Raw genomic sequence first — 18916 nt, forward strand, 5'->3', positions numbered from 1 at the left:
TTGCAGTATCTTGACAATACCAGTTTCTTGAGACAAGAGTAACACTTCTCTGACTAGATGAAAACTCGACAGTTTTCTATTGGACCATAATGTTATTAAACTTGTTTTTGGTACCTGTGTAGAAAAATGTCAGCTTCCTATGGAACATGTTCATGACTTAAGGCCTTGTTAAGAGTTGAAAATGCACACATTTATTTGCAATGTGCACGTCTGCATCTATTCTACATAAGGACAAGTAGTAAAATTTCATCAGTACAGTGAATTTTTACCTGATCAGCACAAAAGGTTGGATGGTTTTCCTGTGCTTATTATACATCTTACGGTCTTTTCACATTACAACTTAAAAACACAAAGGAATGGGATGGGGGAGGGGATAAGCTAGTGTAAGTAGAAATATCCACTTCTGTTCCTTAAATAATACATGTATTGGGGTTCTCCAATAGACCATAATCCAGTATTAATTAGTCTGATTCATAGAATCAGATATTTGATAATTATGCAGAATTATGATTTACACATACAAATTTTACTCCCAGTCAATTGCACCCTTCAATCCACTTGATCTCATCATGGGTCCATGTTTTATTTCCAGTCACCCTAGAATAATCTCTCATTTGTATCTGATTAAAAATCGATTAAAGACATTTGATGTATCAGAAATAAAATCATAACCTGTAATTTTGAGTTGTTTTACACATTGACATGGCAACATTAACAAGTAGCATTGTTGTAGTTGAGTAATAAGTAAACTCCAATTAATTTAATAATACAATGTCACTTTTCATTTTATAATTTTCATTTTTTATAAAGACTCATATGAGATACTCATTGTATCCAAATATTATTGTGAGTAAAACTTTGCAGCTAGCAGAGGAGAGGAAGCACCGGGAGCTGCTCCAGAAGAAAAAAGAAATGGAAGAGCTTGAACGACAGCAAAAACTTCAGGAGGAAAGTCAGAAATTTAAAGAGAAACTTGCAGAGATTGAGAAAGAACGTGAAGCAGAGGCTGAAAAGCAGAGACTTATTGAGGAAGAAAAGCAAAGGGAGTGGCAGAGAAAGAAAGAAGAAAGGTAGTGGCAGTCTCAACTGTCTTCAACAGTAACGAAGATTAATCTTTTATTTCAGTTGGTAATTTGTGGACATTCAATAAGATACATTGTTAAAAATGTAATAATGAGAAAAATAATTTGGATTATAATAATGTGTAAAAGTTGGATGCAAAAGTTATAAAAAGAACTTGCTGGAAACAGGAAAGGGAAGTCATTATACCAATCAGCACACCTCAAAAGAATCACTGGACTCATTAAGTTTGGAAGTACTGAATTGGACAAATTGTGACAAGGGATCAGTGTTCTTCGTCATGTTTAATTTGATGTTTGATCCTTACATTCAAGACTTTTACACTTATAAAGTCTTTACAAAGTCCTTACCCAGTATTTTCATAAAATGGTGTGAAAAGCGAATGTTGGTTGCAACTTATGCCATAAAATTAGTTCTACTTGATGTATGAAAATTGGATGGAAAATAATTTAAACTATTTTCATGCTGATTCAGCATAAACTTAAAACTTAAATCTCATAAATTAACTAGTCATGCAGTTTTTGATAGATTGGCGTGAAAACTTTACAAATTTTAGTGTCATCACCTGAAGATGTACCTCAGCAAATTACTTTGCTCCTGCATTTTGTTTTAATATAATTAATGGCTTTTTGTCATATAGCTTTATACATTACACAATCATCTTTGTGCAACTATTCCTGCAATTTTTGATTAATTGCTTTTGATTATGGTCATCACCAGATGTACTTATTGTAAAAATCACTTCGATTTTTTTATTTTAGAGTTATTGTCCTTTTTGCAGTATATGACAAAAATTTTGTTAGCACAGATAGTCCCCAAGTATTTAATGGATTGCCTTGAAAATATATTATTTTTATGGTCGTCACTGAAGATGACATTATTGGCAAATAACTGACAAGTTAATGCCCTTTATGACTAGCAGCAGAATGTAAAAAAGAAGAGTAAATAACAATCTTGTGAATACAACTAGTCTTACAGATTTCAGTGGATCACCATGAAAATTTTAAAGTGTGATGATCATCTGAGGATGTCTATATGGATAAATCACTGCTCCTGAGGTTAGTTATTATCTCGTTTTTACTCTGCTTCACATAATGTATGATTGAATCGTGTGAATATGACAGATTTCATTGGATCTCCATGTCATGCCCTATTTATCTAGCTGCTGAATGCACAGTATGACAGTATCTTGTAAATGCATCTAACCCTGCAGTTCTTGATGGATCACTGAAGCTTGGTACAAGTTATGGTCATCACCTGAGGTTGTGCATATCAACAAATTGCCTTGCTCCTCTGATAATTATTAGTTACTGTTTTCACATGCAGCTGGACAGGGTTCATATGGTCTTTGACAGTTTGGGAAAAATGAAGTAGCATTTTCTAGGCCTTGAAAGGTTGGGAAAATCGAGCAAATTACCCTGAGGTCTTTAAAAGTCTTTGAAAATTGAGATAAACCCAAACATTTTAATTTCTTTTCCTAATCACAAATAAAACTGTCCTTGGTTGTTAGATTTGGATGTAGTCTAGTTTTCCTGGTTTTTTTCTTTTGATGTCCCATTTAGTTTCATGTCATCATTAAACAATATTGTAGTATTTTGCATTCCTTTTTTTTTTTCCTTCTCATATAACATAACTTGTATACAAAATGTTTGCGAAAATAGGTCTTGGAGATCTGTTTGTGGTCTTTGAAAGTTTGGGAAAAGTCTTTGAATTTATCATTCAGAATTCAGTATGAACCCTGCTGGATGCTGAGTAAGACAGAATTTTATAAATGCAACTACCTGGTAGAGTCACTTCACTGGATCATTGTAACTTTGTTATGCAGCTACATGCACTGTAAGATTGAAACTTTTAATGCAGTCGTGTTTAATTTTGTTCCAAATTTCTAGAAGCTTGGTACAAATGGTGGTCATCGTGTAAAGAAGTACCTACTGATGAATCCATGTGTTCCTGATTTATGTAAACATACCTTTTAAGTTTTACCTGAATACAATATGTGAAAAGAATTTTTTTAATGCAGCTACTCAAGTAGTTTTGTAGGTTGCTATGAAATTTACATTTTATGATCATCATAAAAAGTTATGGATGCTGATCAGACATTGTACTTTACCATTTGTTCAAGAGTTATGTCCTGGTTTTTATTATGCACTCATTTCCATCAAAGGGGAGGGGTCTCAAATCAGCATAAGGCCACATGAGGACTAGTACATTGGCCAGATAGTCAAATCACTGAACTGAAACCTTTACATGCAGCGAAAGCAGCTCATATAAAAGGTAGACAGTTGAAATGTTGGAAAGTAGAAGTGAACCTTGTAACAATCAAACATTTATCAAAACTGGCTGGCTGTGAAGAAGAATTTGCATTGTTAATTACAGTACAAATTCTAGGTATTATTTCGGGCCACATGAAATAACTCCTCAATCCATTTGTTTGAGACCCAGGGGTAAGACGTGAAGATGGGAACATATAAGCATTCACATTCACCAATTCTCTTGTTGTTTTTAGTACTTGAAATCACTCAAACATTATAGGTAATTTAATAGGTTCTTAAGTAATCAAATTCTGAATATATAATCCTTTGCCAGATTGGAAAGGTCAAAAATCGGACTTACGACACAATTTGTATGGAGTTAAAAAAATGTGGAATACTTCTAGCAAAGGATTGCTATTATTACAGGGCATTAACTTTACAGTCTCAACCAAAACTATTCCTTTATTTGCTCATAATAACACCTGAAAGTCATAAGCATTAATGTCAGTCCCTGCCAACACCAGTCCTTCTGCTTAAAATCCAACTGAGCATATTGTTTTGTGCAGGACCCATTGCAGTGCACCCATCTAGTTTTACGTGTTGAAATGCTTTATATGGTATCAGCTTCTAGATATTTGAGGACAACTGTTATCCTCAGAAAGTGTTCAGAATTGGGACATGCTCAAACCTGCCATTTACACCAATTTAACTGGATGATCCCCATATTTTTTTTTACCCCACCCCACTAAAAAAAAAGCAATTTTTATTCACACTGGCTGCACCTCCTTCAAAAAGATTAAATGTGATGAAAAACTTCAACTAAAAATACACCATTCATGCTGTGAAACATTTTTCCATTTTCATCTTCTATGTTGATTTTTAGTGCGTTAATTAAATTAACACTAAATATCATAAAAGTGAAAATGGAAAAATGATGGATTTTCACAGTATGACTAGTGTAAGATTTTTCACTTCGAGTAAATAGCATAACACAGCAGAGATGTCAATTCCTTTGTAAAGTTTTTGTTCCTATATAGTTGCAGTACTAAACAAATCGGATAGCCCAATGTCTGGGGCCCATCTAATTTCAGATCAGGCCTGCCCTGTATTCTAAGTGAGGTGCCTGTCGAGCTTGTAAAAAAAACTTCTAATTGGCATGAGGACACTTTGGTTGCACTAATGAAATGCGGAAATGTATTTTCAAGATGTTAAAGTAACTGCCATAACATGGTGCAATCTGATTAAAGTTGGATCACTACTGCCCTATGTGAAGTGGAGATCTGATTTTAATCAAAACTGTAAAAGTGTGTCATGCTTTAAACACGATTTTTGTACTCCCAAACCCCTGACAGGGTTATAAGAAAACACAATTTTCATTAATCTCTGAATTTTTAAAAAAAAAAAAAAAAAAACCCACAACTTTCAGAATGCCCATTACATGTAGCATATGTAAATGGTACACAATCGTGATTAGACCTGATGGTGTCTTATTTTTAAAAAAACAGTAGAAAAAGTAAGCTTTCAGAATTTGTATCTCTTCTGCAGGGAAAGAATGCTGGTCCAAGAGAAGGCAGAAAAGGAAAGGATAGAGTTGGAGAAAAAGCGAGAAAGGGAGCTACAGATGAAGAAAGAGATTGAGAGACAAAAAGAGTTGGTAAGCAAAATATGTATATTGTCTCTGTCCGTTGCCCATCTAGCTTTAGAATGGCTGATGGATACATGTCAAGTCTTACAAAAACTGATCTAGAAAAGCAAGAGTCTTTTTTGGTAAAGAAGAGTGATGGGAGAATTTATAGTTTTCATGAGTTAAAAAATAATTAGAAAATGTAGACAATCTTACTCTGGCATATTCCCGTCACAGGTGGGTGCACTGGTAGTCATTTACATCTAAGATTGTTAAGTCATGGGATTTGTTAAAAATTTATTTATTGGTAAATGGTTGGATTATGGTGTTCTTTTCATGTTTAAGAGTAAAAGAAAAATTGTCCCTTTTTTATGACAAAAATATGGTACTTAGTTTGTCTTGAATGTCTACGACTTCTTAAGAATGATGAATGGGTCATCTTTAAAATGTATCCAAAACTGAATAGTTTCTATCAAGTAATCTCCTTAGGTTGCTTATTAAAGCCCAAATTAAAATAAGCTGTCATCAGACATAATTGCTCTGGAAACTGATATTAAAGTCAAACTTGTCTCTGCAACTGGACAAACAAATGTCTCCTAAGTAGTTGGGTTTGCTTTGCTCTGGTTTCATGCTTTTTGGCACAGCATCACTTTTAGGTAATTTTGTTTTGAGGCAATTGGAGTAAAGTGCCTTGTCCAAGGGCACACCATAGTTGCTGACCCAGGCTGGTCCAGTAGTAGGGTTCAAATCTGCACCCTTTTAGTTATGAGTCAGGCACGCTACTTAGAGACACTACAGCTCCTCCTTTGTAGAGGTGATTTTATATCAATGCATAGTATATAAAAAATACTGGCTTACATGATCATAGTAGAAAGATGCATCATCTTAATTTTGTAACATATACTCGTATTTTTGTCATTTTGAAATAACAAAGCTGCTTAAAACATGTATCAAAATTGTCTCAGTGCTCTCACAATATCCAGCTGGTACTCAGACTCCTTTTAAATGTAAAAGGAATAATAATTATTAATCTTAGAAGTTTGGCTGTATTTTTACAAAAATTTGTTCTGGTCAGAATGGTTTTTTTTTTTTTCACTTGATCATTTGTATTTGTAAGCTTTCCCAGTACATGTACTAAGATTTATTTTCACTCTGCCTTCCCTCAAAATGCATACTGTCATCTGTTTAATAATCATACCTGCTTATGTAATTGCCACCATTAACTGCCTACCAGCCCCACCCACCTTGTAAATATAATCAATTGCAAAATTTTCACTTAGGGCTATTCCGTTAAAACATACATGGAACCCAGGTATGGCACTTTTAAAGTGGAGTACTCACCCATAAATGCAATTAAGAAATTTCTTATCATTTTAATATGAACTTTGTGAAATCAAAGTACACTGGCATATATTTTTTAAAAACTGCCTTCCCTGGGTACCATGTATCTTTAAATGAAACAGCCCTTACATCTATTTTTCAGTAACAGCACAATTTAACAATTTACTTTACACAAAATATTTATAGGTAGACAAAGTCGAAACAAAACATGACATTACAGGTGTCATGTCACTTGACCTTTTGCAATTCTTTATATTTGAGTGGGAAAATCATATCAGCAAATGTAGTTCCTATAACCAAAGGGGTGTTTCTATTTATGCCTTGAGTGGAGAATATAAAAAACCAAGAACATTGAATCCTGTCAGCAACAACGTCTCATCAGTGCTCTTAAAAAGCTTTTATTTCAACGTTATTTTCTTCCATATTTTCTCAATTTAAAGGACCTTTAAAAGTTTATATAATTAAAAAGTTTGCATGATTTGTGACTGTATTTGAAATTCTGAGCATAATCACAATGCCATTGGCCTGGTGTTTTTTGCTTTGTTGTGCTGAAATATGTTAATAAGAGTTCCGCATTTAGTTTAGGCAGTAATGGCATGCCGTCTCCATTAGCCCTTATGTTCTTTAATTATTAATCAGCATTTATGAATGTCTGTTATGATTTACATATGGAAGAAAAATGCTCTCAAGTCAAACTATTTATTAGTCTATGTAAAAGGATAAACAGTATGCCTTTGCCTAGAAAACTGATTTTATTCATTTCTTACTGTCTGACACAGGAGAAAAAGCGTTTGGAGGAAGAGGAACAGCAGAAGGAAAAAGAGAGACAGATGCAGGAGGAATTAAAGAAACAGCTGAATAAGCATAATGCTCAGTTAATACAGCAGCAACAGAATACCGTCACACACACCAGTTTGAAAGGCATTCCTAAACCCAACCTGAATAGGACGCTTACACTCACAGAACCCCAAATTGTCAAGACTTTGGCTTCTAATCCCAATTCGTAAGCATTACCAACCTTTTGTTACTCTTCTAAGCAGATGTTTAACATTTCATCTTTAATTATGTACCTTGTAGCCAATATTGGCTTGTTGTATTTATTTGGTACTTTTTGCCTTTTTTTATTTTCAAAATACAGCATTACTGTATAATTAAGTGTACTGGATGCGGGAGGTCACAGGTTCGAACCCCAGCCAAGTCATATGAAAGACTTATAAAAATGGTTCTAACAGCTGCCTCACTAGGTGCTCAGCATGAAGAGGTTATTGTTAGGACTGGTTGGCCTGGTGTCAGGATAATGTGACTGGGTGGGACATGATGCTACATGTCTGCGGCATGATGCCCCAGTGCTAGACATCACTATAAGCTGTCACACTGCAGACAGCTTAGCGATATGACTGACTTTTTTTAAAGCAATGTTAAAAATCCAAATCACACACACTCAGTCTGAGACATAACAGAAGCTGTAGGCTGGCATGCAGAGTCAAGCTTCTCGAGTTTTTTTCTCAGATTTAGCATTGCAGAGGCAAACTTTGAATCTGGTACTGTCCACTGTAGGCAGCACAGGTGGTCACCAGATCCAGTTAAATCAACAAACACAGCCTGTTATCTTTGCTTGATCCGCCAGTGAAATTTTGTAGGTAAGACTATCTCAATAATCTTCTTAACCTTAGTAAGGGTCACATGTCCAGTGACCCTAGGCTGTGTTAATTTGGAGAAAAGGTTGTAGTTCACATGGGGAAGCCAACCATCATTCCCTAGAAGGATGCCTGAGGTAGAGGTCAGATGCTCAGGATTCTCTCCTCTTATTACCTAATCGCCTGATGTAAATGTGATTGGGGAACGTATTCGAAGGAGAAAGCAAATTTTAGGTTAATTTTGCTTTTCTGAGAATACTTACCTAATCAAATTACTTAACAAACCCCCAACCACCCTGCCATGCAAGCATCCTCGTTATTTTATTGGTCAGCTAAAAACTAGTGACACCTGGCAATAGCAAGGGGAAGTAAGAGGCAAGAGTTATTGCCTTTGTATATTGAGATAGACAGGAAAAGATGATTTTCTTTGTAGTAGGGCTAAATTAACAAGGTAGTACTCCAATATTCCTACCATAATGTGATTGGTTAAGTATTCTCAGAAAAACATAACTTACTAAAAAATTCGCTTTTCCATATTGTGGTAAATAGATTGGACCATTTGTACTCCTTTCAAATGGATTTTTTTTAACACTTGTCAAATGATTTCAGGGCAGGGCAGGGCAGGTGAAAAGTAGGAATTGTTAAACTTATTTCACATTTTTTTTTAATTTATAGTGGTCACTCATGTAACATCTTCTATTTTAGTGGTGGTGCTGTTTATCAGTATGTCTATCATTTGTTGTGTCCAATCCAAAATTTTGGAACAGTAAGGTTATATTTGTATAGATCTTTACCAAGATGTATATCAGGGCTATTTCATTTAAACACACATGGTGTTTTATTGCTAGTAATTCGCATCAAATGATTATACATTTTGCAGATATGAAATGACTCCAGTTCGGATGCACAAAAAATCTCCCTCGGAAGAGAACTATGACATTTCAAATCTCCACTCTGATGATTCTACAGATGATGAAGAAGCACCAAGGAAGAAGATCCCTCTTTGGGCTCAAGGTATATAAACAGGGTGTTGTTTCAAATACTGTACATCACAACTTTAATATCTATCAAGTAGGGATGGCTACCTTTCATCATAGGAAACCATATATGCAGAAGTAACACCATGTTCTGTGTTTGGTCCCAATCTTGCTTCACATAAATGACATGTTCAACCATATAGATACTAACATCCAATTGTTTGACAAGGTGACATCTCTCTGTTATTGAAGTTGATTTTATTATTGTGTCAGAGAAGCTTCATAATGAGCTTCATTGTATCCCACATGGGTGTAAAACTGAGGGTTAAAAAAAAACTGTATTGACAAATTTTCATCTGACATACTTTTTCAGCTTGAAATAGGATCTCTCTCTCTCTCTCTTCACTATCGCTTTCGCCTGGGACTACAATGTGTAATATTTTTCTTGTTGTTCCTACTAGTCATTAGTTGTTCAAATTTCTACTACTTGTATGGGTTGAAGACAACAAAGAAAAAAAATAAATCCCCAAAATAATAATCTGCTTAGCTCATGCTGATGCTACTTCAGAGGATGGTATCAATTTTGGCATTAAACCTTCTTTTGGCAGAAACAGTTGTTGTTATATGGTTTAACGCCATTTTTCAGCACACGATAGACTATACATGGCGGCCAGTATTAATGGTGGAGGAAGAACCCGGAAAATACCCGGAAAGAACCACTGACCCTTGAGAAGCTATTGGCAAGCTTTCTCACATACCCACATTGACCAAATCAGAGACTCAAACCTACGCAGACAGAGGTGAGATGGCAGTGACCCATAACGGAGAGCGCTTTGGATCACTTGGGGCCCCTTGGCAGAAACAGAAATATATACATGATTATATAATTATTGATGATGATATGACCTGTTCTTTATTTGGATTTGGATTTTTTATATAAAAAAGAAGCATATTTTATTGTGCACAAAACATAACATGATGTATGGAAACAATGTGAATTCGATATCCAGAATCATAAAACCTTAAATTATTTTTCACCAATTTACTTTATTGATATGGTTCTAGTGAAATTGGAAAGAAAAATATAGTTAACTTGATATATATTTTCTGAAGCCTAAGGTTCACGAGAGCATAAAGACACCCTGTTTGTGAAGCATGATTTAAGTAATATTTCTGAGCATAAAGATGTATGGCTTGGGTTTTCTGCAGACAGTATTTTGGCAAACAGATTTGTCAACAAGCTTAAAGTCTCAGAGAAAAGCTTTCATGGTTTGAAATTGGATGCAAAGAAGATCTGCATTAATCTCTGTCAAAAGCTGCAAGAAAACTCTCCATTGCATTATTCTCTTGCGAGATATAATATTTGCTTTGACCCAAAGTTTTGTGTACAAAACCCTTCGGAAAGTGTTAAATTGCCAAAATATTGGTTGACTCCATGCATCTCAAAGAAAGATTTTGTGATGACATTTTGTCTTCATTTTCTAAATTTGTCTTAAGTGACACAAGATGTTTAGATTCATTTAATAAAACTCAATATTAGCTAGACACCTTTCATTACACTGCCATGGCAGAAAAATATCCTCAGCTTTGGCAAGTCACAAGAAAGCTGCTAACCTAGAGTAATGGCCAAGCATCTGTTGAAAGGTTTTTATTGTTAACAAAGATATCTGAAAATCAGAGTGATGATAATCTTATTGCAAGGAGGCTTATTAAAGAGAACATTGTGTCAATAGGTTGCATTTCAAAAGTGTATTGTTATGGAAATAATAAATTCTGCCAGAGAAGGAAAGACTAGATATACAAGGTATTTGAAAGAGCAGGAGGAGACAGAAAAAAAGAAATGGTGCAGCAAGAAGAGAAAGGTAGAATAGGAGGATATGAATTCTTTAAGAAATAACATTATGGGGCTGAAGAAAGACATTGATTTTCTCCCCTTTAGTTCTAGTGAAGTTGCTGACAAATGCGAGACAACTGGAAAGATAGATTTCATTGTTAAAGCAAACAGTTATCATAGGTGTGCAGAAGAAAAGGAAAGTTCTCTCACTGAGCTCAAAAGGAAACTTGAGTGAAGGCCCCAACAGCTCAGACACTGACATTTCAAAGACCAATGGTGTATCAATGCAAATACTTGCTTGAATAGTGTATTGCTTATTAATAATTGACCACTTTCATGTTGTTTTGGATTAATATTATTGAATATTTCATTACTTTTTGTTTAACAAGCCATTTTATATAACTTAATTTACCATTTCTTATTAATTTATGGTCAAGTTTAATTCAATGTTTGATCCTTACATCAAGACATTTTTCCTTACAAGTCCTTTCAAAGTCATTACCCAATATTTTCATAAAATGGTGTGAGACCACTCCAGTGGCCTGAGTGATTAGAGCATCCACCTCAAATCTAGAAGGTCACAGGTTCAAACCCCAGCCAAGTCATACCAAAGACATAAAAACAATACTATAAGCTGCCTCACTTATTACATGGTTATAGTGTTACAACTGGTTGGCCTGATTTGAGGATAATGTGACTGGGTGGGACTAATCCTACAACGCAATACTTATCACATGACATTTTTGTTTTGGTGATATGTCTTGTTGCTTTAATATCAGCTTTGTGTAGCATGTTCCAAGTTGACTGACAGGAGAATGAGAGGGAGACCTGCCAACTCTTACGGTTTTGCCGTAAGTCGTACAAAAATTACCATTAAATTTTACGACATGCTAAATGATCATTTCCGAAAAATCCGGATAATTGATTCATCTGTATTTTATTTGGATCTGGATTTCATATTAGCATTAGTAACATTACAGACGAACTTTACAGCAGACCCTTCAAACTGCACCTATTTGTTCATGTGAAGCGTCTACACAATCAGACTCTTGATTATAGATTTTTAAAAATGGCATCCAGAAGGCAATGCATGTTTAAGACAAAAGGGAACAAAAGCTTCTAGAAAAGTGTTAATAATCAACACAGAAGAATAAAAAGGAGTATTCAGATTTTTGTGAATGAAAGGTGGAAAGGACACAATTACGTTTACTGGACATCATGTGCCAATTTGAGTATGTCTCATGGCAGGAGATATGATTGCTGTCATCATGTGAAATGTAAAAGAATTTCTATGAATAATATCAAGTTGAGAGATAGCAATAAGCCATTGAGCTGCATAGGGTTTGGAACTAGAGTTTGTGTAACTGTGCTAATGGTAAATAAAGTGTACACGTACTTTACAAACTTTTCAGTTGAACATGATGTTTATCATTGATGCGTCAAACTTTATATTACATTTTCCAGCTTTACAATAGCAGTTATTGATTTTTTGTTACACCTTACTGAAAACTGTTCAATCTTACCAGAAAAAAAATCAACTGCCCTACTGAGACGGACTCGTCAGGGTTGGCATGTCTGGAGAGGTAAAATTTTCAGGAATATCTCACACACTTGGCAACCCATATAAACACTCTTCCACAAATTTGAATCTAATTGATTATAATTACTTTGCTTTGTCCTCATGGAATCAAAATCTGACAGTAGCAAATGGGCACATTTTCATGTTCTGTTCAGCTGGTTGGAATGCTAATATTGAAGAAAGCGTTTGGATAGCTTCGTTTCTTTCAAAATATTTATCATCCTTTTAACCAATTTCGGCATTCCTGGCTTCCATCACATTCCAACCAACTGAAATGCAGGTCAGCAGAACTTGAAAACACATCCATTTGCTTGTGTGAGAATTTGAATTTATTTGAAAAAAGACATCAGAGTAAGTAAAGTCGGCCTAAATCAATATGACTTTATTTTGAGGAAATGCTTCAATATGTGCTACCAGGTATGTGGAGGTTTGATCTCCCATTTTCAATGTCAGTCAGCTTAAGAACATGCTACACAATGCTCTTATTAAGGCAGTAAGACATAACACCAAAATATAAATAAGATGTGATAACGTCTTATATTGTAGGACATGATGCTGTGTATCTGTGGCATGATACTCCAGTGCTAGACATCACAATAAACTGCCACACTGGAGACATCATAGCAACATGACTAAAATTATTAAAGCTGTGTGAAAAAATCTAAATCACCAACATAAAATTGTGTAAACATGGCGTGTAACCTATGCATCATACATGGGCCATTTACATTTGGTTATTGTCTGTTGTCCAGCTGTATGTAAAGTTAAATCTGTACCAGTATGTTTTCACTGTAAAACTCTCAATCCTGTTACCAAAAGAATTATTTTATCCAGCGAAATCTATGATCACAACTTTAACTAGGCTTTAAACAAAATGTAACTCTGTGACCAGGAGTCATTGTTGTACTTGTTACAGTTGATATGATTTTGGAAAGTGTTTGAAGAAATTAACAGTGACACTCATCATTTACTAATACAACTACCTGTGCATAGTTCAAGAGTTTCAAACACACATATGAAATCCATTCAGAGCCAATGTATACATCTTTTTACTCTGTCACTTGTATAAACTTTATTATTCATTGTGCAGTCATTTTTGATATATGTTTTTTTAATACTTCTTTCAGGTAGTAATTTGAGGGCAGCCCTAATTAACCAACACTACCACCCACCTAATTTGGAGCGGATGTTCCCCCATATCGATCCCCCAGATCTTAATCTTCTTTTTGAGAAGAAGAGGGCACGATTTAACAAGCGTACCAGCTCGGCACATTGGGACTCCCCAATTTTGCTTACATGTAAAAAATGAGGATGTGTCGACTCTAAAATTTGTTTTTCATAAGAATGTGTTGATCTGGAGAGAATTTACACCAGTCTTTTATGATTACTTTGTTTTAAAGTGCCAAGTGATCCAGACATGAATGTAAGGAAACATCAAGCTTTAATTTGATGTTGTATGTTAGATTTTGTGATAGATAAACATAATCCAAATGGTTGTATTATCATTTGAGAGTAACATTTAACTGTTTGCAACAGAAATTTGTTTGAAAACTATTTTCTTGTATAATTAGGTATTTTGATCAGTATACAATTTTAAATGTGTCTTGTAACATTTTTTTGAAAATTTGAATCCTGTCTTTGATTTGTAAGAGTTTTACTATTGTGAATGTTTTTAAAAAATTCACCATCATATCATTATTTTGTTCATTTGAAAATAAGACAGTTGAACTATCAAGAAATGTAACATCATTGCCAAATATAGCAGACAGAAATACTACTTAAGAGTTTCTACTTTTGAGATTTATAATGTCAGGATGTTTGTGTTACATTATTGGTTTTGCAGTTTGCACAATGTCTGAAAGAAAGGTATTAACAGAAATTTTCATGGGCAACTTTATATGTTAGATTACAGTAATCAAACTCAAAAGTCTTAGCCTTAGTCATGTTTTTTTAAAATAAACACTTACCTTGCTGGTATACCAATCCTGACCCATAACATGGGCAGCCTAGGTTTCTAGAAAATTTGCACATGGCAGTGCTAATCTCCACTGTGATGGGGTTTGTTATGGTTTATTTTTCTTCTTTTCATTGTAGTGGCTAACTGTTAACTATTATTTTATATTATTTATATTATTCTTCACTGTTCATATCAATGGTTTCCTGCATTAACAAATAGTGAGACATAAGTATATTATACTTATTGAATCAGCAGTAGTATTTTGATAAAGGGTTAAGATTTGTTTCTCAGGTCATATCACATTTGTATCAGTTGCTGTATTCAAATAAAGTTTTGCATTCATATTACTCTATACCAAAAAGCCGGCGAAACATCATGTTCCTCAGATTCCTTGTTTACAGAAAGCATGTTTATTATTTATTGTAAAGGCTTGTGTCCTGCATGAACTTTTACCTATTTTTCGAGCCATCATCACTGTCAGTATTTCTTAATAGAATTGTTATTATTGTTACAGTCATAATTGTTTGAAGTGTGTCTCATGACAGGCAAAAAATTACATATTAAACATTGACATACTATTTGGTGGCAGATCAGTTACTACCAGATGTTTTTGCTTACAAGTCCAGCTGCAATCTGCACAGACCCAGATCTGTAATCTCATTATTTGCTGGAAAATCTAGGTCTGTGCAGTTTGTTAGTAGTAGAGAACAAACTATTTAGACCCTCATCTGCTGGCACATTATGGGGTCAGATGCCCAGCCTCCACCATTGTTAAACTTTGCTTATTCCAAAATTACTCCAAGAATTCTGACTTATTATTGGGGACATTCCTTGATTTCAGTTGTTTGGATTAATATTTATTTCTCAAAATGTGGAGTAGTGTTTGGTTTGGTTTCTTGTACAAATGAATGCAATACCCTTGTCTCATTTTATTCTTAATATATACCTCCTTGCTGGAACTAAACTTAGTATGTGTGTATAAATGTGTTGTTATATTCCATGTACTATGATGTAAAATTTCAAATGGTTAGAAATGTCATTTATACCCCAAGACAAACACTTCCTATAATTTAAAGAAAAACCAAGTAATATCAGCAAATATTGCATTCATAAAGAATAGAGTTAATTAATGCCCAATCACAAAAGTAATGGATAATATAGTGTTACCCTTATCCATTAAGTCTGGTGAAGTTTTATATTATATCAGTGTTCAAGCTCTTGTGATTGGGCATCCATAGTTTTTGAAACATTTCTAGCTGGTTTTTGAAGTGGGGGTCTTTGTTTGTTTGGGGGATTTTTTTTTTTGTTTTTATAAAGTCAAATTTATCTCTTTTTATTTAGTCTGTCACTTTTCTGTATTGACCTAGTTTCATTCTTCAATTTGCCCACATAACATATTGAAGTGATATTGATTTTGTGTTTTCTTTTTCTTTCTTTTCTATTCTGTTCTTTCCTTTTCTCTCTTTACACCCATGAGTTTCAGGAGCCCTTGAGCAGGGTCAGAAAAGTTAGATCTGTGAAAAGTTGACAAGATATTGTTCAGTATATTTCACTGATGGTTTTTATGCAAGAATAGGAAATAAAAGCCATTGATTTGGTGCTTGGCAAAATAGATGTCCTATGATAGGTTGATTTATTATATTGATTAATCTCTGATAAAGGTTGTGATGGAAAGGATGCAAAGCACAACCTCAACACTGACAAATTCTTTAATTTGAGGGGTTGCTCTTTAACACTGCTGGAGTTTTTACAAAGTCAGTTTTATCCTGAGAAGTCTTTAAATTTCTTGAAAAACTACAAGTTTTTCTCAGGGAATACAGAATATTTACACTGAATAAAATACTTTGATTCAGAATTTTTGTTGTTTACATGTTTGTATTTTTGGCCTTTTCAGCTTTTTTTAGTTTGGTAAAAATTCTATGCAGATATTTCATCACCAGAGGATTGATATTAAAAAAATTTCTTTGATAGCTGCTGATATTATGCGGATTACATAAATATTGTACAAAATGTAAACTGTATGTTGATTTATCTTGCTAATTAAAAATCATTTGCATTTCATTTAAATAATATGCAGATTTGAATACAAGTAAACATATAAGTAATTAACTTCTGTTTTCATTTTTGGACCCTTTGTACAAGGATAGACAAGCACTATCAGATCAGGGGGTTCTGTGCATTCTTTGAATTGTTTTAGTTTCACATTTTAATGGCAAGACGTAAATTTAACTTTTTTTATGGCATCAGTAGCATCATCAAAAATATCAAGTTTCCATGTTTCTTCTACGGGGGGGGGGGGGGGAAGCAGTGGCTGAGTGGTCTAAAGCGCTCTCCGTTACGGATCACTGCCATCTCACCTCTGTCTGCGTAGGCTCGAGTCTCAGATTCGGCCAATGTGGGTATGTGAGAAAGCTTGCCAGTAGCTTCTCGAGGGTTCTTCCTCCACCATTAATACTGGCCGCCATGTATAGCCTATTGTGTGCTGAAAAATGGCATTAAACCCTACAACAACATCTTCTACAAAAGAAAATTTTGGATATTATTACTAAATGTGAAAAGGTTTGTATCTTTATATGATTCTTTATTGTTTGAGTCAGCAAAAAACAATGGGTATTGTTAAAAGAAATGTAAAATTTATTTATCTTCATATGCTGGGTGGTCCTGTCTTGCATATATAAGCACAAAGATACATCATCCTAACACTTCACAGGCATATTGAACCAAACTACTAACTGTCCACATTGCCCTGCTGCAGAAACACTGGACCAAGTATTAAACACCTGTCCCAGATACCATAATCAACGAGTCGGTTTCCAAGATTACCAAAAGAAAATTAATTCCCCTACAACATACCCTGAATTTTTGGACAAGTTATGCAACAAAAACATCAATACCACATACATGAACATAATAAGGTACCTCAAACACATTAACAAACATGGCAACATATAAATACACCCACAAGTAATTATAATAACAATTAATAGAAGGGCTAAAGCAGTAAGGTAAGACTGCTAGCTGAAGCGCAAGCCCATAGTGGTTTTTTTTGTTGTTTTTTTATTCTTGCATGTTGGCATGCAACTAACACAATACTAACCATCATGACCTGAGATAAACAACACATTCCCATAAATATGTATACATATTTAGAAAGGTGGCAAACCCCAGCCATCAGGCCCAGATATGCACGACAACAAGAGTGGTGAGATAAATAAACACAAAAATTTCTTAGGCCCCAACCATCTTAAGACTATAAGGTGACCTAAGCCCAGTCATCAGGCCCCCCACACAAGGCAGAACTAAGTAAGCAACAACAACACAATCCCCAATTTATTAACATATGTAAATGCAACACTGATATTTAGACCAAATATGCTAATTTATACAACAAAATGGGGCACAATATACCTTCCAAATACAATATAGCTATTAAACAAAGAATCATGGCAATAAAAGACCAGTTGCAAACATCAAGATCTAAGGCAATGGAAGTCTAGTTGAAGCAGAACAGCAAACTAGCAAAAGCAACCAAACACTACAACAGCACAAAGAAAGAGGGTAACAGAATGAAGGAGTAAAGAAGAAAACGGACATCCACTTTAAAATTGCCAATTTATGAGGTTCTTCCTTTGGCTATTGAAGACCTCTTTTGATAAAAGCTCTATCCCCACAACCCTAACTCGATCCTTTGTATAGCACCATCAAAAGTGAAAACCGAAAGTAAATACAGCATGACCCAAACAATATAGGGTGCCTGACATCCAGCTGATTGACAACATTTTGGAAAATCAAAAGTACACCAGGTACACCAAATTCCAACTTTAAAAATAGTAATGAAATTACACAACTCAAAGGATTAGGAAAATTACATGAGTGGCTTACACTCCATTGGAATAGATTTCTGTCCACTAGTACAACTGGACTTGATTTTATCTCACGTGCTTTGCCATTTCTGGGTTTACAGCTTTCCTGTCGCGTTTCGCATCCTGCAGGTCCCTTACCTCGGCCGGTTCATGAATTTAAAAAATGCGACATTCGCAAATAACAGCAGTACTGTAGTGGCTCCATTCCTACAGTCCCGATCAACTGAAAATCTTGACCTTTGAGACTTAACCAGTCATGAAAGCACTAGTTGCATAGGCGACTTAAATTCTTTGATTGATTGATTGGCATCCTCCATGATTTATGGCGGCATCATTGCAACCTATTCATGTCTCTGGTCCCATGACATCAGTCCATAACTAATTTCATATCAACTCAAGTAAGTTTGGAAGGACTAAATGGATGGAAACCAAATCTGATAAGATTCAGTAAAGCTTGTTAATTTTCTTCATGGATGTCATGTTTTCTGAGATTATTTCAGTTTAATTTCCTTGACCAAATTTCTTAATACTATGTATATAACAAAGTCTTTATAACATTCCCATGTTTGTGTTTAATTGGTTATAGTAGATCATTTGTGAAGATTGAATTTAACATACTGGTCATGAAAATGTGTAAAATGTATTACAGGTACACACTGATATTGATTCACTCAACATTTTAATTTTACATCAACAAAAATTTCCACCCTTTATTGCTGCAAATCTTCTGTAATTTGTTTTTATTTTGTCGCTCTTGTCCACGTCAAGCCAA

The 18916-nt window shown here is 34.6% G+C and overlaps 1 protein-coding gene across 2 annotated transcripts in view; it reads left to right on the plus strand.

Annotated features, from left to right (window-relative positions):
* Positions 1 to 16390, plus strand: part of LOC149773625 (uncharacterized) — a 76313-nt gene extending 59923 nt beyond the window's left edge. For both annotated transcript variants that reach the window (XM_089946297.1, XM_089946298.1), the window contains exons 15-19: positions 865 to 1070; positions 4878 to 4986; positions 7077 to 7300; positions 8815 to 8948; positions 13452 to 16390. In XM_089946297.1, coding sequence (XP_089802423.1) covers positions 865 to 1070; positions 4878 to 4986; positions 7077 to 7300; positions 8815 to 8948; positions 13452 to 13633 — 855 coding nt within the window. In that variant the 3' untranslated portion in view covers positions 13634 to 16390. The remainder of the gene's footprint in view (positions 1 to 864; positions 1071 to 4877; positions 4987 to 7076; positions 7301 to 8814; positions 8949 to 13451) is intronic.
* The last annotated feature ends 2526 nt before the right edge of the window (positions 16391 to 18916 follow it).

This window comes from Sinohyriopsis cumingii, unplaced genomic scaffold (genome assembly GCF_028554795.1).
Source record: "Sinohyriopsis cumingii isolate HCF-2022 unplaced genomic scaffold, ASM2855479v2 utg000624l, whole genome shotgun sequence".
NCBI classification, from domain to species: domain Eukaryota; kingdom Metazoa; phylum Mollusca; class Bivalvia; order Unionida; family Unionidae; genus Sinohyriopsis; species Sinohyriopsis cumingii.